Source organism: Megalops cyprinoides, chromosome 1 (assembly GCF_013368585.1).
Source record: "Megalops cyprinoides isolate fMegCyp1 chromosome 1, fMegCyp1.pri, whole genome shotgun sequence".
NCBI lineage: Eukaryota > Metazoa > Chordata > Actinopteri > Elopiformes > Megalopidae > Megalops > Megalops cyprinoides.
Window position 1 is genome coordinate 24,298,316 of NC_050583.1, and position 23,004 is coordinate 24,321,319.

The 23,004-nt window shown below is 40.9% G+C and overlaps 1 protein-coding gene and 1 non-coding gene across 6 annotated transcripts; one reads left to right on the top strand and one right to left on the bottom strand.

The window, feature by feature from the left end:
* Positions 1-1,558: 1,558 nt before the first annotated feature.
* eef2k (eukaryotic elongation factor 2 kinase) lies at positions 1,559-21,211 on the bottom strand. Of its 5 annotated transcripts, none has more exons than XM_036544968.1 (20): positions 20,948-21,211; positions 18,435-18,692; positions 17,376-17,441; positions 14,999-15,099; positions 12,774-12,834; positions 12,517-12,554; positions 11,293-11,464; positions 10,289-10,438; positions 9,868-10,000; positions 9,466-9,593; positions 9,032-9,236; positions 8,630-8,694; positions 8,303-8,380; positions 7,457-7,513; positions 7,267-7,311; positions 5,517-5,651; positions 4,915-5,103; positions 3,214-3,338; positions 2,729-2,907; positions 1,559-2,170 (listed from the first exon to the last, which is right to left on the bottom strand). In XM_036544968.1, exons 2-20 carry the CDS (start codon positions 18,669-18,671, stop codon positions 2,061-2,063), a joined length of 2,274 nt encoding a protein of 757 aa, XP_036400861.1. In that variant the 5' UTR covers positions 18,672-18,692; positions 20,948-21,211; the 3' UTR covers positions 1,559-2,060. The 5 variants fall into 5 exon arrangements, with proteins under 5 accessions (XP_036400861.1, XP_036400854.1, XP_036400889.1 ...); XM_036544961.1 differs by having other exon boundaries at positions 9,032-9,239; XM_036544996.1 differs by lacking the exon at positions 17,376-17,441 and having other exon boundaries at positions 9,032-9,239.
* Positions 21,212-22,632: 1,421 nt separating this feature from the next.
* Positions 22,633-22,714, top strand: trnal-uag. The gene has a single exon. It is a non-coding gene; the product is annotated as a tRNA-Leu (tRNA).
* The last annotated feature ends 290 nt before the right edge of the window (positions 22,715-23,004 follow it).

Sequence of the window (23,004 nt, forward strand, 5' to 3'; positions counted from 1 at the left end):
TGCTCTGCACATAACAGGAGACCAATGTCCCAGTGCTGTGATGGCCACACTGTGCTGTAGGAGATCCTATCTCTTGGACGAGGTCCCCACTCACTGTGGTATTTAAAGTTCCCATTGCACAAGGGGTGTCCTGCCTATCATGTCTATTTAACAGTCCCCCAGTTTAATTTAAAATATGCCATGGAAATGCAATCCATTATTATTGCTACTATCAAAACCATTTTGAATTTCGTGGAACTCTAATTTTGGTAAGTCTCCAAGATGACTTGTTGTAGCCGTCTATTAAAATATAATTTTTAAGAGGAATCATTAATCCTTTCCATTTGAAATTTGGGACCATCAACAAAGACAGCATCAGCATGAAATGGGTATTTTGTTATACACTGAAGACATTTGCCAATAATTTGCTGGGCACTACAGTATGTAAATTGTCGGTTTATAAAACATGTAAAACTTGCATTTATTTACCTTTCAAGCAGGACCACCTCCACTGCTTACAATGTCTATAGTGTTGGGCAGTGCAATACAATGTTATCCTGGGAGTCTAAGACATTGTGTCATGATTATATTGCTACAGTCACCCCAAGCTCCTCCAGAAGGAGATGTAGCATGACAAAATGTTAAGTAGTATCCTACGTAAAATTACAGTTCTTGGATTATAAATGAATAGTACCATTATGTCAGGGATATGATACCACAATATTTTTGCAATAGATAAAGGGGTATAAAAATGACAGAGCAACTTTTATAGCACTCGCATGATGTTATAGTGCACATATCATTACACTTTAATGGAGTACACATTACACTGTCAGATTCTGCTTTTTATGACAGGCAGACTTTGGCAGCCACCACTGTTTTTATTTGTTTAGCATTTGTGATGTTTGAGATATATGTTTCTATTGATAAATGCTGCTTGGAGGCACTGAAGGCACACTACATCAACATGACCAAATTATTCAGTCATTTACTCAATAACTTCATCAAACTAAAATTGCATTTCATCACCCTTTCCAATGGAATTGTTAGTGAGGTCTGTTCAAAGCACTACACAAAAAGCTATTTTGTTGTATTCATAAATCTTGTGGAACTGCAGTCTATTTTAAAATAGCATAAGAGAACAATTTCTGTTGAGAACTTAATGTCTTCACTACAACCAAAACTGTATCCATTTTTCATTACTCTGTGAAAACTGTAGCAAGTGTACAGTTATGCCCTAAATGAGACTTCTGCTTGGCCACTGCCCAGTGCACCCTGCATCATGTTTTTACCAGAATTTATGCCATCGTGGGCATAAATGTGTTGCTTGTTTGATTTTGGTCACAGTTTAACACTAACTAATGGACTGAATCATGATCTTACAGTATTATTTTTTGCCATGGGCCAGGTACTAATAGCCCTATTGTGATGGTGCAGAAATAACATGACACGCTTTAAATGCAGTAACAATCTTTTTGTTCAAATTTTAAGAAACAAAACAGAAATAATTCCACATATCTATTCCATGCCTATAAATGACAGCCACATACATGCCAACTCAAAAAAAAAACTTCCACATGCAGCATTCAGTCTAGGCTACCATACAATAAAAAAGAGCATGACATTAAAACACATGAAGTCATATACACAACTTTTTAAAACTCTTTACAATGTTGCTAAATTCTGCCCTTTCTAATCAATGTTATCTCATTTTGGAAAAGTGCTTGGCGGGGAGATTGGAAAGGAAGAACACTGAAACACTAAGCACAATGCCTGTCCTTTCTATGAAACAAAGATAATCCAAGAAGGAAATAAATGAGCGACTGGTTGTCAGAGATCTTAATTGCAGATCAGCCTGACAAAGATCAGAAAAAAGCACATGACTGACATCACAGTTTATATAAAAAGCACCGTTATATAACCCCAGGACAGCCATATACGAAAGTACAATGCAGCATTTAAACTCTGAATCTATATAAAGGGGTGTAAACATTAACAGTCTGGGAATAAGTCAAAGAGAGCTCTGAGGAGTCAGGGAATAGCTCGAGATGCGAGTAGTCTGGCCAATGTGATGGAGTCTCTCACTCCTCCATCATTCCCCAGGCCTCCTCAGCTTTCATGTAGTACTGGTTGGCCAGCCTGCCTTTCATGGCTTCCATTGCTGCGTCCGCTGCCTCTGTGAACAGATCACCTGGGTAGAGAGAGAGGAGGTTAGGCCAGGGCAGAGTAGTGCACAACACACCACACCAGACACATATACCAGACAACAATACTGTAACACTTGAGCCAAATAATACATGTTTAATTCATGCCTGCTTTGCAAAAGTGAATGAATGGATGTTATCAGTCTGAGCAGACTAGTTTGTTCAGACACCATAAGGCCTTTTTGCTGCTCTAAATTTAACAGTCATTCAGGATTTTCTAATTTGCTCAACTCCCCAAACCCAAGTACAAGCAGCAAACTGACATTGACTGTTACTCTGGAGAAAACATACCATGCTTCAACATTTACGCTATTAAGCTAATGTATGAATGTAACATATGCAATGTTTTAACTGTAGCACAGTTGTACTGGCAAAGAGAACACAGACAGCAGTATCAAGGCATTAGCTACAATATCCTAAAATGATTTACATCACCGTTACTTCATGTCTAGACCACTGCTATTATCGGAGATAAATCATAGCCAAAATTGTACTGTGTATCCTAGGCTTTATTTTGAAAGAAGATGTTCTCTGTGTATGTTTACCTGCCCTCTGGTAGTCCGTGTCCAGGCCGAACTTTCCTTCCTGGTACATCTCTGCCTCCCTGGCCAGCAGCAGATACCGTGGCTCATCTTGCATGCCATCAAATTCTCCTCCCTCATCATAGTCCATCATATTGAGGGCGCAGTCGTACCAGTGCACTGCCTCTTCCCAGTTCTGCGTCCTGCAAGCACAGAAGACGAACAGCACTGAGGGTCAGTGGCCAGTCTGGGTCATCAGGCCAATGTAAATAGCGCATATACTGATGATAGTTCCAGCGCTGAAAGTTTTTTTTTTATATATACATAGTGAGATTAAAATTTCAATTCAACATTCAACATCAAAAGTGAGATTCAGCAAGAAGTCAACATTTCAATTAACATGACTAAGAATGTTTTTCCTCATCACTGATGGTTTTATTTACTGAGGAATTAATCATCATCAGGTTAACAGCATAACAGGTAAGTACAGTGGTCTCTCTCATTCTCACCCGTCTGGTGAGAGGTTGACCCCAGTATCGAAGGCTCTGGCCACTAATATCATGCTGGGTCTGTCTCCCGCTTCAGCTGCCTGCAGCAAGTACTGGAAGCCCTTTTTCCTGTTCTCTTCACTGTCCTGTTTCAACAGAACAAGCAGATTAAACAGATCCTTACAACACATGTTGATTGGCAGCAGTGCAGTCCCCAATTTATGTTTCATAGCTCTTTTCAACAGCTTACTCATCTTCCTGCCACTGAAGGTAGGGATGTATCCAAGCCAGTAATTCATTCATTCAGCTCATTTTCAGATTTGGATTCAATGAGCCAATTTTACACCTCTGCCTTGATGACTTTGTACGTCAGTGTGTTTTCAGTAGCGAATTCAAGTCTAGATGGACAGCAGGGTGGACAAAGTGCTCAGACTATGTGTAGCAATAATGCACTAAAATTTACCATCCACCTTTCATTTTGGGACTTGTTGTAACAAACCTGCAAGCTCCTAAAGTAGTTTAAAAATTATACTTGGTGGGATAGTTCTCATGGCACTAGTTATTTGTGTCATTATTAATCTGAGCATTGCCCTACTAGCACATGTAATGAATTCTACACAGACCAATCTATGTATTAACCAGATTTCTTATTTCAAACCCATGAATCCCACACGGTATTTCTGTAGCCAAGATGGGCAGCCTGACCATTTTCTGTTTGTTCAGCAGAGCGCTGAATGGCTTCTATTTCCAGGCCATGCAGAGGCATGCTAAGACTGAAGGCCTTTTGACTGGCTGCCCAGTTCTGTGAGGTAACAGTACGTCACTGTATGATTTACGTGCAGCAAGGCAAACTCATAGCCATAGAGATCGCCATTAAACATGCCTCCCTTATTTTTGAGCTGGACTACGTGCGCACTTCAGCATTACACTCATTAGCGATTTGAGAAGCACTACATGATGTAAGGACGGGCCATATCAAAATATGTCTGCTGAATGTAGTCCAGGTAGCAGATGTTCTTCCTCTTGCCTCTGACCGTAGTGTGTATGTCATTAGTCTGTACCCAGATAAGCCTGGGGATACTGCACTCAGCTCAGAGTACAGACAAGTATCACAGATTGATTTGCAGTACATTTTTTGGAATGCAGAGGCCATCTCTATTGGATTTTGATAGTACATAGTTGTGCTGCACTATCCTTCAGAAAAAGCATGTTTTTCATACATAATTATCTTAGTTATTTCATCTACAGAGTTGCAATTTCATACTGATAATTTCTCATACGTTTGAAATGTAGTTACTATGCAGTACACTATGCAGTATTTAATCACTTTACCAACTGTCAATTTGCAATCACCAGTGGTCTTAAATTTTAAGTGTAAAAAAAACCCATTCACAACATTTGCTTCAATAAAAAGAAAATCTGCTTTCTTTGAATGTGTGACCTAACAGCGCAAGAACAAGCACTGATCGGGGCCTGCAACTGCTTAAGTAGAATCCATTTTGAGACCTAGTGATACATAGAAGTTACTTTTGTCCTCAGGGTTGCCACTCAGCCAGTCCGTGGTAACAAGGAACACTAACATTTCTAGAGGTACTACTGCAGCACAATGCTCAATGAAACACAGATCAGCAACTTTATGATGTCATACACGTAGTTCTGTCAGCAGTGTGCGCAAAGCCTCACACCTCATGGCTGGCAGTGAGTGGCAGCAGTGAGCAGTACCTCCAGTGTGACCTCGGTTAGGACGTGGTGAGGCAGCTGCATGTAGCACTGTCCGAGGGCCACGATGGCCTCCAGCTCCCCGCACATGGCTGCACGCTCCAGGTGGTACACCGCAGAGTCCCGGTCCCACTCCTCGTCCTTCTCGCAGAACCTGCCTGCCTCATGGTACCGAACCATGGCCAAGTGGACCTGTGGCAAAAACAGGGGGAAGGTATGACACTGACCATTTGTGGGCCTTCTCAAATCCAGGAACGACACAAATCCCTTCTTCAATGTCCCATTAGAACTCTTAAGGCAGCTAAATCACAGCATACGTTAGAGTACAGTACCAAGAATCAACATACTGTCTTCTTAGATGCCAATCCATACCAAAGAATGATTCCATCTTATTTTATTCAAGACTGGCTGTGTCAGGGCATACAAATGTGAAAATAGTAGGTAAACTGTGGTTATACCTATGACACTGAAGGAGATACTGTACGCACTATGGAAAAGCTGTGCTAGGTATCAACAAATATAAAAAAGACCTGAAGTAAAATGTTATTTTGCCAATTTCCAGACAAAGAGGCAAAGAGGAATCATTCAGGCCCATCAGTGCTCACCTTGCCCAGGATGGACTTCCCAATCTTTCGCTCCAGAAGCAGATTATTCAGCCTCTCAACTTCCACAGCCACACAGGAAGGCCTGTGTATGTTCGCACGAGAAGTGTGGAAGAAACTCCATTTTTCTTCAGTCAGCTGAAGGGACACAGACGAGAGCTTGGTTCGTGACCACTCCATTACACTGTACACTGATAAATCATTTACAGGGACAGAATCAGTGTATATGACTTATCTGTCAAAAATGGACGCTATTTAGTTCCATTATGATGCATTTTCCCCTACTGTACTACTACTGCCACTGCTACAACTAATGATAAATAAGTTTTTTTTTTTTTTTTTATAATCCCGATTGCAGGATTACATTCTCTGTAATTTAAACATGTATTACAAAATAATGACATACATAAGATGCAATTCCATTCTGTATTTCAACATTGCATTTATTTTAATTATGGAATCTAACAAATCATCCTGAATGGGTTTAGTTGCTTAATGGCTATGACATATAACATCAAAGATAATTATTAACATTATCATATTATTATTTAATCCACTTCATCAAGATGTGTATTAAAGCTACTAAAATCAGCCATTCATGCAAGCTAGTGTTGCAGCTAAACACACTTCTATATGTCTTGATTCACACACGCTATTCTGTTAACTGAGACAGTTGAGGCTGGTGGTTAAATGAGGAATCAGGATAAATGAGGATTAAATGGCAGATGAAATGGAATCAAGGGAGTAGTGATTAACGTCATTAATTTGCCACCACTCAGAAGACTAATTGATTCAGAGGAATTTATGAAGCCATGGGGGACATGATGGACACATTTTTGAATGTTGAAAGAAGAACATTATTTGGCAGCAAAAGTCATAATATACCCAGCACTTCAGATGTTAATGGTTAGTTTATTTCACCACTGATGGATGAGTAAGGATATAATGTGGGGAAAGGGGTGAGCCGCTGGGTTACACTTGGGCTGTTAATTATGGCAATTTCTCAAAGTGACATTATGCAGCAAAAATGTATGTTTTTTATATATATATTGCCTTTGAACAATGAGGCATTTACTATGAACATTTACCACCAACTCTGTATCCAGACATAGCTGATTAAATTTCTTTCTAGCTAAGTCACAACCATTCATAACGAAATATAATTAGGCACATTATTTTAAAGGTGGGGTGCAGTGAAAATTAAGACAATCAGTGACTTTCAATGTGTAAATTCAATATCATAAAATTTATGAAAAATATTGTCATATCTGACTGTCTTTGGATATTCAGACAAGCATGGATTGTCCACCATATTTTCTCTCATTCCAATCTGCAAGCATTATATAGATGTAACTGTTCTCCACCTTTAAATCAATTTTTCTTTTCAAAAGCAGCTTTAAGTTATGTAAAAAAAATCTTGTTTCTACCCAACTACTGTTACTAAGGCAATATACTAATACGTAAAGCTACTTCATTTACTAACACTTTTGATATCATGCATATATTCACAAAATGAGCAGAACCTATGAGCCACATCAAGCTGTCCCTGTCTTAGGCTTTTAACAGCGGAGGCCAGAACCCCTAAAAAGCCCCGATGCCGTGCACAGAAGCTGCTGAGCTCTGTAAAATCTGATTCACACATTTCATATAATGATCAAGGGCCGGATCAGCTGAGGGGAGAATTTCGACAGCGCAGCACTAACGCACCACACTACAGAGAACAGATCTGAGGGGCATGCACAAAGGAAATCACCGGCTGGTTTGGGGTGATGTTTGCAGAAGGAGAGGGCTTGGTTTTCTGGTGAGGAAAAACAGGGACAGGGTTGAGTCACAATGAGGGGTGACTGGAGGAGACAGAAGGCCAACGTCCCAGATGGGTTACAGGGTTAATGGAGGGGTACGGGGTTATTTGATGACTATTAGTCATGGGTGTTGGTATTTACCCGTCGAACACTGTCCTCGTCCGACTCGTACGGATGTCTGCTGCTGTGGAAACTGCCCTACATGGTGGTGTATAAAAGCCATTGCCGAAGGTCAGAAATCTAAATGTCAGTGTCTCAAACTCCAAATTTTCATATGAAAAAAGCCATAAACCACACATAACTGTACAGTGTGTGAGACCATGGAAGATACTGCCACATATAATAACAGTACATATAATAACACATATTTGACTGAGGCTAGAATTTTTTCAGCCTAGTGAATTTCATTTTATCTTAAGCCATATCTAAACTAAACAACTAAAAATCCAAGGTATCTGGGGAGTGATCATAGGAATGCACTACATGGCTTCTACTTGAAAAGAAATGACAAGCAAAGGTCCATTCAAGGATTGAAAACAATTTTTAAAATAGTTACAGAAAAAGATTCAGCTTTTGATGACACAGCTGATTTTAATTTCACAATTTTTCTGTTACAGGTGCTCTGTGAGATATTGTACAGTACAAATACCATAGCTAGCTGCATGTAAATAGGAAAAAAAAGCACAAGGTTTTACACCACATTAATTCTCCATTTACAGTACCACTTTTCATTTATGGTGGGGGAAAACTTCCTTAAAATTTTAGGTAATATCTCCCTGATGTTCTACTAACATTTCTAAAATAGGGAAATGGCACTAGTTCCTGATTGCCTCTAATTACAGGAAAAAAAATCCTAAGCTGTAGCGAGGAGAAGACAAAAGGGAAGGGGTTAGTGGATTCTCAAAAATGCAGATACAATGTCCCTGAACTGCCATGGCCTGTATAAAGGAATGCAGTGTATTAGCAGCATGGGATGTGAGCTCTTACCCTATCTCCATGTTCCACAGGGTCTCCTTCACTTCGTCTCTCGCTGGGGTAACCGCTGTCTCCACCACTCTCAGAGTCCTGAAAGGCCAGTTCAAAGCAGAGATTACTACTGATCATATTTAGTGTTTAACAAAGCTAAAACACTGTGTGTGAAGGATTACCTTAGCAAAACAGTTTCCAGTGTTACTATCATTTTTGTGTTATGGAAGTCACTTCTTTTCCAGTTCCTAAGTAAGCATTTTATGAGGGCCCTCTCTGGCTTCTGTTTTTTTAAACAGCGAATTCCTTTTGTGGAACGCTCCACAAAACTAATTTAGTTCAACTCACCCTGTGCTCCGGGTTGTTGTTGTTCCTTTCACCCTGGAAGTCCATCTCATTTATGGAGCCCCAACCTGTGGAGTTTATGTTAGTGAAAAAAGCACAATCATCCATGACTGGGAAATAACTCAGACAGAAAACAAACAAATGGGCCAGAGTGAGGGATGATTAAGCAGTCTGTAAGTACACTTCTCGGGTCATTTTTAGGGTTGAAAAATAACACGTGATCCACATTCTTGAACTGGCATGAGAATATCTCATATATAACACGAGGGAGATGTGACCAAATTTAATAGGCATTACAATAGATTCTAAGGGAGAAATATTACCCTCATACCATATACTATCAATAGTGTACTGCAAGAGTGCATGTGGGCATATGCATGTGCATGCCGGTGTTGCAGTCCTCACCCAGAGGGGACAGAGGGGATCTTCCCACTGAGCCGCTCAGCTGAAGAGGTGAGCAGGGCATGGAGTCCTGGTCACTCATGTTTTCATCAGTAGACGAGGTCTCTGACAGGCGCGTCAGGAGAGGGGGCAGGCGCCCCCCAGAAAAGGTGCGAACTCTGGGGGACCCACACGGCTCCTCACATCCTCTCAACACCGTCTTGGCAGACTTCTGACGAGACAGGGGAAAGTGGGGGGGGGGGGGGGGGGGGGGGCAGAGTACACTTCACTTTAGATCTCAAAGAAACTGTGATGTAATCACTACATCAGTAAGCAACTGAATGATAACTGAGCATCTTTCTGTGCAGCTGCTCTGATTTGGATTCCGCATCTGTTAAGCATGCATCATCAGATCTACAATTTGAGGAATCGTGCTAATGTGGAGGGTTTGGGCTCACCAGCAGCTTGCTGGTGCAGTCGAGCTGGGCCTTCTCAGCAGGGGAGAGGTCAAAGGGAGTGAGGCCCATGCTCTTGCAGATCTTATTGCACAGGTGCGAGTGGAAAAACAGTGCCATCCCTCGCACACCTGCACAGACACAATACATCATGAGCAGACAGTGCAATGTATTCCACACAGTGACCACATTACCATTTGAATACGCAGATCACAGGGTCTCTTACAGCTGTACAGATATCAAATACGGCTGATGCAAAGAACAACCATTGCTGGTACTGTAATTATATTGTAAGCATTTCATACACTGTACTTATGAACTTTTACACTTTAATGTTGTCTTTGATGTGGGATAGCTGAATCTATATTTGTGTTAAATAAGCAGGTCCCCTGCAAGACACTGTACCCAGATTGCCATCTCCAAAGTCAGTTCCTTTGTCAGTGTGGATCTGGGGGTCAGTGTAGAGGTCTCCAACTCCCTGAATATCCACCACAATCAGCTGGTGTCCAGAGCGCTCAAACGTGAAATGGCTAAACGCCTGCAAGGAGAGAGAGAGAGAGAGAGAGAGAGAGAGAGAGAGAGAGAGAGAGAGAGAGAGAGAGAGAGAGAGAGAGAGAGAGAGAGAGAAAACAGATGACACAGAAGACAGGGCACTCAAAGACAGACTAACCAAGGGGTTGTAGTGTCACTCTCAAGTCAATGTGTAATTTGTGTCATTTTTATATGTAATTTTGCAGGCTTTATTATTTGCACAGCAGCACTACCCGCATCACTGAATCAATCTGATCTGAAGCTGCATTAGAGAGGTCTGTTCTCCAGCACGCACCTGGGGGGTGAGACGAATGTTGTCGTCCCTCACAAAGCCCGAGTTGGAGTTGTATTTGATGTACTTCCCTTCAATGTAATGCTCCAGGTGGAACATGGGTTTCCCTGGGCGTGACGCCATTTCCACCACGCACATCTGCATGATGTCCACCTGACAGAAAAAACAGGAGTATAGCATTAACAGCATTTAGCATTAAGGGTGACTGAAAGGCAAGTTTTGAAGTTATAATGAGCAGTGGTCAGGCCTATTTAAAATGTATATATGCAATATATGCACATATTGTTCCTGATTTGGAATCTATAGCTGCCATAGGTTAAAAAAAACTTTCCCTAAAAGGTTACAGTCATTAAATTCAAAGCACTGATGCAAATTTTGTTTTGTTCAGGTCAAGCCTCACTGCAATATGCTCTTAATGTCAGTATTGTCTTTCAGGGACATGCACTGAAGACTGAAGTGTCTTGTTAGAAACATTTCAATAGCCACTATATTTCATGAAGAGTTAGCTGTCTTATTTCCTTCAAAACATTAGGAATTAAACCCACAACGTATTGCTGTCTGGCTTTGGAAATAGTATGAATTCCACAATTAAAATGTGTGGTTTGTTGTTGTTTACTGTAGGTTAAACAACTGCAACCTGCTGTAAGGAGGTACGGTGAACTGAGCAATGCACATCCATGATGGCAACATATTTTACAGTATCAATCTCCACTTCACTATTCCCAAGTCTCTAGGAGATATTCCCTGTGATCACTCTACTATGCAAGTCATAGGATAAACAACACAGAAGCAGTTGAAGGCTTGTTTAAAGCCAGCTGAAACACTCTTTCATACTTACTCTTAAGACCAAGCCCTTACAAATAAACACCTCCTATAGATGTGGTAGAGGGTTTTTTTCTGTCCAACCGATATTCAATCAGAGTTGGACATGAAGAATGATGCTGAGGTTAGACCTAAGGCCTATAACTTTTCGGTCATTTTTCCCTCCCTTACCACAGCACCTGTACCTGTTTGGGGGGCCGATGGCGGTTATACTCCTCTCCCCATAATTTTGCCTCCATTTGTAGCCTGACATCCTCAAAGTACACCTCCCTGTCCACACTTTCCATGTAGCGCTTTGCCACATAGTTTGAGGCTGACTTCCAGTTGCTGCTGTGAGAGAAATTTGACAACTTCTTCCTGTAGCAACAAAAGACACATTATCAGTACGACCAATTTGTAGTAAGACATTAAAAAGTCCACCTTACCTCCCTACTAACTGTTAAAATCTTTAAATGCAGTGAAAAACAGTGTTCCATACTTGCAGAAGGAAACACCTTTTTGGTAAATTAAGTATCCCAAGGATTGTAGTAGCATATAGAGTTACAGTAGGCACTGCATTTTTGGTGCACTGGCATCTTAAGTCTCTTCCCCTTGATGGGTAAAATTTGGTTGAGGGGGACTAAAAAGAGCCTCTGACAGCAAGCAATGACAGACTCACACTCTTCACTCTTCCCCTGTTCAGAGAAAAATTTCAAATAACCACTCAGCTCTGTTCACATATAAAATTCCCGCATGGACTCTAACCCCTGCAGAGTGCCAAGTTTACAAGTGGAAAAAGATACTGTCCTTTTGGGAATGTTTTAATTGTGCCAAGAATGGCAGAGGACTCGTGCAGCCTGTTTTAGAATCTGCTGCTGTTGTTTGTGTAAGAGACATTATGTACCCAGTCCTGAAACGTGCAGTAAGTCAGCAATCTTGATGTTGTACTACGTGTCTAGCCACTAGGCACATGCTCAAGACAAATTTCACAAAAAAATGTGGTAAGTGCAATAAACAGGAAGAAGGGCGTATATGCACAGTCTGACACACTGTCACTCAGAATAATTTGGAGCCTCTTGTACATGAGGGTGAAGGTTAATGTAGTGTGGTCAGTAACACTGCCAAAAATGAGACCTGGGTTTAGACAGAGAGTGGTTCAAAACCCATCAGCTATATTTTTTTCTTCAGTCTGATCTTCCCTTAATCAGAGTGGATTTATGTCAAGAATTTAAAACCATGCAAAACATTACTGGTAAGTCAAGCTGTCAACATTTAGGGGTGTGGTCACATATGCACACAGAATACAGATCAACTGGCCAGTACTCCCAGAACTGTAAGACAATACTTTAAGTGTGGAGGCGCTCTGTTGGGGTAATTCATTCAACAGAAGCCTGTGAGGTGGTACTGTAATGACAACACTGGACACTCACGTTCTGTAACACTCTCTCATGGCTCCTCTTCCAAAGGGCTGAAATCAGGGGCCCAGAGTAACATTTTAGCCACTTCACAACACAGGAAATGTCTCTAAATAGCATCTTGCATAATAGTTACAATTTATCTAAAGCAATTACAATTAATGACACAATTCACAATTGTAGCATTATTTTCCCATCTACATCTTACGTGGCAAATAAATAAGATCTTTGATAGAATTCAGTCTTCAGCAATGAAATCTGAAGAAAATTACCTGGGCAGCCATCTTCAGGTAAACCTGGTCTTGTGCCCACTGCCCAGTAACAGCATTGTACCTGCAGAATAAGAACGTACACACAGTATGTTTAAACACTGTGGCATTGGGGACAGATTCACAGCATTGTACCTGTGGAAAAAGAATGCACACAGGGTATTCAGGGCATAGATTCACAGTTCCTAAAAACAGAGAAGCTGTTGCTTGGAGACAATGTCAAACAACATTTAAAAATAAGCAAAACAAAAAGGAGGCTATGAAAGCAGAAATCACAAGGCTCAGCAAACATTTTATTCTGAGTGCACATGCTAAATGTTTTTTGGCAGATGCATCTAAACTCTATAATCAAAAACAAAGGAAAACGTATAAGTCATTAGTAAAGCACTTGTTTTCTACAAACAACATTAGATCATGCATTTCTCATTTATTACATTTTAGCTTAGACACATACCCTAAGAAGTAAAGCCATTTCCTTTTTTCTGTTCCTGCCATAATACAGGCCGCCATTTGCAGTAAGGCATTCTCCGGTAAAGGTTAAACAAGCAGACATTGTATAATACATTGGATAATAGATACAGTAGATACAACCTATAATAGCGCTGGTAGTGAGAGGTGATTACAATGATATGGAAGGCAACGATAGCAGCTTCATTTATATTGCCTTTCATGCAGAGAAAGTTAACTCACATCATCCACCATCAAATGTGTAACACACACCTGGGTGCTACATGGCAGCCATTCTGCACCAGAACTCTCTACACACAACATTACAGTGGACAGGCAACAACTCGCATAGCCTTTTAGACAAGAGGTTACATCCTGGGAATAATGCAGTATGCAAAGTTAGTGTCTGAACAAGCAATATTACTACTTATGAAGAGTAGCCATGAAGGCAGTAGAATAGATGTGGTTTGATGTGCTATTACGACGTCCCTATGCCTATGTCTGAGTGTCCTGTTGGTGAATATGTGTGAAATATGGAATTTTGCTGCGACTGAGGCCATATGAATGAATGTGAAGGTGAGTGGAGAGTGAAGGATAGTGTGCCTCTCAGAGGGTTCTTATCATTGTGATTAAAGGGTTAAACTGCACTTACAAAACAGTACATTCCACACTAATAAGTAAGGCTGGTAAAACTCAATGTGTATTCTCATGACCAGCGCTTGTCTGTTGCTTCCAGTCATGATGCTGTTCAGTTCAAATGTCAAGATGTATACCAGCGAATCTGCAGGTACTGTCTGAAGTTGTCATTAGTTAAGTCAAACCAACAGTGCATAACTGCAGATAAGAAGTCTTTAAATAACTTTCAATTAGGCTTGTGAGAGGATTCAGCCCACAAATAAAACTGTAAAATGAATCTTGACAGCAAATATGATCTAAGAGATCCAATTTCATCCATATTCAAAATCTATCATTTATCAAAATCAAATCCATGAAGGGAGGTTTCAACATACTAAGACAGGAAATAGCATGGACATGAAGGCAGTTCAGCACCTTTCAAGTTAGCTAGTCAGTGGACTGAATAACCAATTACTGGAGCTCAACTTACAGTTAAGGGAACATCACATTACAAAAAATAAATGTTGAATCCTGGCAAACCCACTGATAAGATACACATTCTGCCAGTCGTCTATTTACACTGGCAGCTCTGCTCTATGACACCATCCACACCACGTACACAACTCCATTCAGAGGGCAGCCACTGATGTTGGGTCAGTGTGGCAGAAGCTGCCAGGACATTTGAGGGTAAAGTCAGTGCACCCATTGGGTGGATCTCCCGAAACAGGCAGAGTCAAGTTTCAACTGGTTTAAATTTAGAACAGGAAATGAGGGCATGAGACCAGGCAAAATGTTAAACCTAAGTTTATGGCAGTCCTAGCAATGCAAACTGAAGTGTGCTGAAATGAAGAAAGAACTGGGGTGGAGATTTGAATCTCACAGCTGTGTAAATTAATGCTATGAAAATGTCTATATTACATAAAACTGAAAGCTATATCAACCATCTTCAATAAGAGTCTCTAGAACAGGTAGGTAATGTGAAAGGTGATATAAAGTTCACATCAGTATCTGGATTTTTTGTGAAAAGTTCTGTGAATGTAATTGTGATGTAGTTAATGACAGTGAAAAGGGGGGGGGGGGACATTTCAGCCCAAAATTTTGGAAAATTTACAAAAATCTTTTTGACTGAAAAACCCAAAGAGACAGAGAGCCAAACACAGTCATACCTGTACCGTATGCACGGTTCTGTCTCAATGTCCTCCAGGTGAAACTCCGCCCATGGGTCAGGCATGGCCCTGGCTTTCTCTATAGCATGTTTCCAGGTCGCCTGTGGCAGTTTGAAAATGCATTATAACCTCTAGTCCTGCACACGCTCATCTACAGACCTCTAACACATACACAGACACACATTCTTTTTCACTTTTCAAGTCCTTGTCTACTGAAAGATATGAAATGGATATTTAAAGTACCACTGTCACACCCATACACAATTCAGCCCTGAGTATATGACTACTCTCCTCGCCAGTTCAACAAAAACATCTGGAGATCTGGAAATCCGTGCCATCATTATGCTGTTTTTTCAAACATCTTGGACAGAAGTGGGCTGGAAGCAGAAGCAGAGTCTCAAGCAAGTCAGGAGGTGCGTGCACACACGCACACACACACACGCACACGCACACGCACACACAGGTATGGTAATGAAGGGACAGTGTCACAAAGCTCCTGGGAGGGAAAGTATGAGATCATGTTGGAACAGTGGAAAAAAAGGACAAAAAATACTCATACGTATATACTAGCTACACATTTACACCGTCAAAAGCTGCTTCCCTCTATTCACAGAAAATACAGAGTCTAATAAGAATGTAAGGCAGGTTTCAAAGACCTCCATTTCATAACATAATAAATCATTACATTAACATTACATGCTATTTATCATTACAATGCACTCAGTACATCTTAAACCTATGTCGTGTTGTCATTAGTCTTTTTCTTACTTACTGACGCAAGTGTCATTTGCAATGTTATCTGATCTACCACATGGTAGCCATCCAGCACACTACCATGAGATGGCATCCATGCCTGACATTTTAAGGCAGAATATATTTAGAATAAACTATTTACTTTCAATATGGCGGAGGTCATAGCTGCTGAAGTAAGTGAACAATCTTACCAATGCCCACATGTACGTCAGTAACTGATCACCTGAAGGCTGATTTGTTTACAATTACACTATAGATGTGATATTTAAGCTTACAATCACAAGATAAAAAGCATAAATACACTATCTCCTGAATGTAATTCACTGCAGTAATACTCGTTTCTCAGATTTCTCAGATTAAGACACATATGCAGCTGGAGAAATAGGTCTGCAAGCGATGGAAAGCTTAAAGAAATGTGAAGGAGTGTGAGGGAGTGAAGATTCATTACACCTATACTGGGTGGCAACACCATGTGTAGGTCAATTATTCACTGATATAAGCCCATAAAAACACCATACTTCTCCTTATCAAAACATATTGATTCTTTGACAGCACTGAGTCTCTGAGGGAGCATTATCACTCAACCCATTTAGGGTTCAAAAAGCCTCAGTCTACCATCACTAATTTTAAAGCTTGTTTATGATGAGTCCAAGTTGCATTTGAATACACTAAGGTAGGACTCTACAGTAAAAGAGCAATAAAAAGCACATACTGCAGTGAGCATCCTCAACATATTCAACACTCTCCTAAACTCCCTATGACTGAACTGCATCCACGAGGACATAGGCCTACTTGTTCAAAACCAGAAACCCACTATTGGGAGAGACAAAGACTCACAGTTCACATTCCTATCTGCTGGTTTTCAGCACATGACTTGCATACACAAGACTTCTTTTACTAGCTAGCACTGCAGCCACTGCAAGAAGAGGTGATTGTGCCTGCATACAAGGAGGAACACCTCAGCTGTGGCCATGGTCACAAGTGTAATGTCTCAAACAATGCCCTTCATGACACCTCAGCAGCCAAACACGCAACTCTCCGCTCAGAGAGTTCTCAGCCCTGACGCATGACTGCACAGAAACGCCAATTCCTCTATATATTATACTGAAATAGCTGCCTTTGCACACTAACCAGGAAGTAGCCCTCAGATTGAAAACATCACAGCTCAGTTAACTTTACTACACAAAAAAATTATCTTTGTGTAATAGTAAAATCCCATCACCCTGTTCTGCAGTGGTTCAAAGACAACAGATAGGGAGGAAAGAGACAATCAACTCTGTTTGTTGTAAAGCAGCAGGATAGTATCAAAACCTTTGGACTGAACTGAATTACTGCCATATAATTAATGCAAAGTGCATTAAATTGGTGTAGGGATGAACTGTCCAGACACCAGCTGTTGAGACAGGAACTGGAGAAATGAAAGACTGGAAAGGTGAGCCCAGATAATAATTCAGAGTTAGGGTTAGGTCACTAAGGGACATTCTGCAGGAAGTAACAATGCATGCAAACATGTCTGGTGAAAATAAAGGAAGGAAAGAATGAATTAATGAAGGAGAGAAAAGGAAAGGGAGGAGTAAGCTATTATGGCAGAGTGAGGAAATGAATAAGTGGACTTTGAACCTACCCGCCCTCTTTCAGTTAACGCCCCAAAACTGACCGATCGCTGTTCTGGCTCGTTTCCTTTTGTGTTCTATACAGGAAAACAGACAATTGGACAGGGTATTTTTATACTTTGCTCGACCACACAACACACAGGGGTCTAGTTTATCAAAACCCCTCCACAGCCACAGTTCAGCCTCATTGAGCATGTGGTCCTGGGAGAATACCTGAGAAACATGTTTTGTGATTAATTTGTAGAAATCACGATGAAAGAGGACAACAGTGTCATTTCTTCCTGTTCCTTTAACGGGAGCGATAGCAGAGCCGCAGCTGAGAGACACCCAGCTGCACTGTAGCAACAGATGGTTCCAGCTCCTTATATGGCAGCGAGAAGCTCTAACTGGTTGTGCAGCTGAGTGCGGGTGCAGCTTTCATACTGTTACGTGCCTTACGCTTGCTCTCTTCATCTGATCCCACAGTACAACAGAACATGGTAGTCACTGGGACAGCAACAAGATCCTTGTCATCAAACGCTGTGTCTGTCCATTTTTATTACTCTGCTTTGGCCTAAAGCTGCATGTTGCCTCGAGGCAAATAACATTGCAACTCACACTCCAACATTCTACAGACACACATTCCACACCTCCATCCTGAGGCTGACACACCCTCAACAAAACCAAACATCCAGCTGCACAGCGAATGATTGGCGCACATTAACAGTGACTACTAGGGGAGATTTGTTATGACATCTTTTCTTTTTGCATGGCCAAATCACCTGAAGGGTGAGGGATGTAAACCACATGAGGAGGAACTAGTTAGCACTATTGTTTAGACATTGAGCTGTTTGAAAATAACAATATAACCAAGCATAAAAGGACTTTAAACATAAAGTAAGAGATTACTCCGTACTCTACCCTGTCCCTATTCATGCAGCACATCATTCTGGACTGGACAACAAAACTGCCGTAAAAAATTATGTAGCATAATGATTGAGACACCTGGTAAACATGAACTTAACACCAGCAGCCAGTCAACAAAATGCAGGCCGAAGGGCAAAGTGGCTCTCATGCCCCTGCTCCCTCACCTTGTACGTGAAGGAGTTCTTGGGCGAGCCAGCAGTAAGCTGCTTGTTGTGAATGAGGTTCTTCAAGTAGTGGCAGATTTCTTTGGTAGGGCTGACTGGGTCGTCTGTGATGGGGCAGATGTAGAAGTCTTCCTCGTCATCGCTGTTGGCGTCAGGACAGGACATCGTCCTCTGGCTCACACCTCTCCTGGCACTGCCCACCTCCTCCATGCTGAACATCATCTCCTCGTCAGCCATGGCGCACTCTGGTGTGATGAACTGAGGAGCACAAGCAAAACAAACCACACACACAGAAAGTAAACAATGATAGGTTGATGAGATGCTCATTTGTGGGAAAACCATTAACCCCCAGACCAAAATACAAGCAGACATGGGTCCTTCAGCACAACACAATCAGGCAAACTGTTCTCACTACCATTCCACACTTACTGCAACGTAGCAACACATAACCAACTACATCTCATTCACTCTGAAGGTAAACAAAAGCTTGAAATTTCAAAACAACTGTACTAAACAGAACCGTAAAATATCATGTCGTAACTGTTGCATCCTGTCATATCCTGTTGTAAGATGTGAAATTATGCATACATTTATTTTAAATTATTAGTTAACTCTGCAAGGGGTAAGTGTTACTTATATTAAAGGCAACAGTATCTGGCTAGCAGTAAGAAAGTGCTGTCAATCAACCCAGTGGTACAAGCAATGGAATTACTGTAAACAATTAAAGGTTGAATTGAAAGGATGACTTGAAAGCCACTCTGTATATGCAATGTGGAACTGCATTAGCAAAATCAGATCAAGTAAAGCTGATTAACCTATTATTCCTAAATGGTGCAAAATTCAAACATAGTGTGAAAGGGAAAACACAAACTTGAGTTACTTATCTCACATCAACTGTGCAGACTTTAAGATCTCTCACAGTTTTACCACACATGCCAGAGACCCAGGGAAACCTGGGTCTGGTCCTAAGCAATCCTCCAAGGGCCACAAGGAATTCCATGCTTTCCTCTGGAGTAAACGTGATGTGTGACATCACCAAACTGGGGTTTTGGGGAAAAATGCACCACTTGTGATTCTACTTCCCTTTCCCTTGCTGCAATTTTCCCACAGATTCTAAGAATAAGCTACACAGAGTGATAGAATGATCATTCTGTGATCTAACCGCAAAGCTAGTATTATGTTGTTATTAGCCATGGTCAAACTCAGTGACAATAAAATTGTCAGAGAATTTCAAAGGAACTGCAAATGTAAGCCACTAAGGATTGGAACTGGTGGGACTGGAAGATGGCAAATAGTTTCTACCCACCAACTCTGACTACTGCACATGGGCTGTGTGACACTGAATACAAAGTTATTGTTTTTTTTTTCCTCTTCAGTTATGCTTGTAAAAACTACGACAGTTCGTCTGCCACGTGTTTTCATATAAACATTAACGAGCCTAGATCTCCAATTACTTTCAAAAAGGCTGCTTTCAAAAAATCTCTCTAATCCTTAATACTTATACTCTCTAATACTTACTGTATGCACTTTTGTAAGTCGCTTTGGATAAAAGCGTCTGCTAAATAAATAAATGTAAATGTAAATCCCATTTCGAGTTCTGAATGGCGCATTGAGGCAGAAACCCAAGGGAAATCTGAAGCCAATTTGTTTTACTTCTGCGTCCAAAACGTGAAAGAAAGAATAATGGCAGTATTAATGGAAAAGAGTGATTCAGTTCCAGTGGCGAAAGGAATTCTGTAGACCAAGTGCAGCCCTACTGTGCTGCATCTGTGGTTCAAAATGATACAAATTCAGCCCTCACATCATTGAGTACTCATTCCGGTTTTAGCAGGACTGTGTTTACAGGATTAGCAGATAGCGTATAGCGACGCAAGGGCCCTGAATCATTCAATACACCACAAGAGACAATCACAAAAACCTACAATTATGTGAAAATGCCTTAATGCCATCAATGCATTCAACATACTGCTCTGACTGCGTGAAAGTCTGTTACTCCTCAGCGTGTGCATGGTGCATACAGACTATATAAGTGAGCAAATAAACTGCATTTTGACACACCTCAAGCAGACCGTACAACATGCCTTCTCGGTAACACAGCAGGTAGATGGCTACGGAGAAGTTAATGATTCCATCAAATAAAAGAATTGTGTAAGCACTGACGTTACTGAACTGGAATAAGCTCTAGCAACAGGAGGCTGATTGGCATCTAGCTAACAGCTAGGTTAGAGAAAACGTAATTTATTATCAAACTGACAATATGCTGCAATTCTCACACAGCCAACTCAACCACAAGCTACCTTTCTATTTAGCTAACGTTATCCACTCTGTCGTTGCGGAAGCTCAAACTCAGATGGCTAGATACCCCGTTCCCTGCACAAAGTTACATATATCATTTAATAGCCGACATATGGCAGTCTACCTAGCTGCAAGGAGTTAGCTAACGTTTGCTTCCACAGTTAGTTAAATGGCACTGGCCAGTCTCCCAGATTGCTACTGTGCAAAAATTCACAAACCTGAGTCGCAAAACGTCCAGTTAGCCTTCGAAGAAATTATGCATGCCTTGGTGTTTTATCAACCCCTTTCTTCCTTGTTGGAAATTTCAATTTCAGTTTCAACGTCTTTACGTCAAACAGCTAGACGACTCTGCTTGCTTTGGGGAGACGAACTCAGTCTCTGGGCTCGATGTAATGGAAATCGTTGAACGTAAATCTAAGTGGTTAACGCTGCAGCTAAGTTATATCGGGTTTCCAGACACTTCACTGTGCTCGGTCCTCCACGACAACGTGGACCGATTGCACGTACAACACACACACCAAGATAAGCTCCACCTACGTAGAGAATGAATGGATCCGCCCCTTCTTATTGGATTTGCTTTCCTGCAAACATTGCAGTTCATTCAGGAGGGGTCTTCAACTGGCCTTATACTGGGGCCAGATAAAAAAAATGCAAGCTGATAAAATATTTTACTACCTAATTATGAAATAATACCCATATGAAACGGTATTCATATGTTTAGTTAGCAACGAACAACACGGACGCATAATTCCAGAACATCAATCGCAATTATTTGTCACGTTCTGCAGACAGCATGATCGATAGGCTACCTTATGTTTGATTCTCTGATGGTAAAATAAATTTAAGAACAGGTACGTGGTTTTTAAACAAATAAAACAATACAGGAAAGAAATCGATAATGGAACCAAAATAACAGGAACGATTGTACATTTTAACAAGAGAGAAATGAGTGCCATATTTACTCACAAAGCCAGTGTTTGCACAGTATAATAACATGCTTGAGTTCAAGTACTAACAACTTTTTGATACATATTAATAACAGGGTTTTTTTTGTTTCATTTATTGGAAAGGGATATAATGAAAGCATTCTATGTTGTCCACGTTGGGCTACATTTGGGCCCCGTTTGCTGAATGAATAATTCTGGTCAAGAACAACTCTACGGTAAAATTTGAAGAACAAGTTGCTGCTGGTTTGAGGAAATTATTTACTTTCTTCCTTTACCTTCACAACAACAGTAACATTACACTACCATTACATAACAGCAATTTAATTTAATTTAAATTTAATTTAAATTTAATAACAGCAAATACTACATGGCTGCCTGAATGCAGACTACATGTTATGCAAACTTGAATTTAATTCAATTTTGAATAACCACGGAACAAAAGCAAAGAAAATCAGTGTATACACATGAACGGGCAATCCCTGATACATGTGCCAAACGTGAGAGGAATGAGTGAAACTTGAAATGTATACATGCTAAAATGCTTTCAGCAAAAACATTTTGTGGGCTCCGGTCCTGAGTAAATTCCCTCAGCCAATACTGTGAGATGTAGTGGCAAAAACATGTGTCGTGACCTTATTGGTCGGTGCTGGACGTGGCCACCACCATGGCCAGAACCATGTGGTGACATGTGGTTTTCAGTGATGAACATCGGTACTCATGCTTTTGTACTGACTTCATGTTATGCATTCTCGCTAAAAACCGCTGTGGTTTGAGGCGTGGACGAAATAGCTTCTAAATCTTAGCTAGCTCACTACGTATGTTCAGGGAATGTCGAACTGTAAGAGATGGTATGTGCCCTGCTTAAACGATTATTATCATCTGAGATGTTTGCTCTTATAATTTGCTAGACGCTTAAACTTACAATTTATAGCCCTTTTCAAGGGGATTTAACGTGTGGTAGCGTGGCCGAGTGGTCTAAGGCGCTGGATTTAGGCTCCAGTCATTTCGATGGCGTGGGTTCGAATCCCACCGCTGCCAGACAATTTTTTTTTTCCCCACTCAGCTGTAAGAAGGAATTTCTGGGCACTTCTCAGATGTGTATACGTTTCACCAAGACAGTATGCGTAACCCGTGCATACTAATTTTTCACTATATTCTTAATCGAGGCTGCCAACTCCAAATTGGTTTACTGATAAAATTAGGTCGGAGCGCCCTCTCGTGGATATGTGTCTGTCCAGTAAACTGCGCTTGTCAGGTGGTATGTACGTATGAAACAGCAGTACAGCCACGCGTCGCTTAACGTCCACGATAAGTTCTGTGAAATAGGA

What these genes read in the sequence shown, in the direction of transcription:
- eef2k (XM_036544961.1), bottom strand. Translation starts at nt 18,671, where the DNA reads ATGGCTGACGAGGAGATGATGTTCAGCATGGAGGAGGTGGGCAGTGCC. An exon ending in CGTTAACTGAAAGAGGGCGG is followed by an intron (nt 15,100 to 17,375) that starts GTAGGTTCAAAG and finishes AAACTGCCACAG; the next exon opens with GCGACCTGGAAACATGCTAT. An exon ending in CTTTGGAGATGGCAATCTGG is followed by an intron (nt 9,594 to 9,867) that starts GTACAGTGTCTT and finishes GTGTCTGTGCAG; the next exon opens with GTGTGCGAGGGATGGCACTG.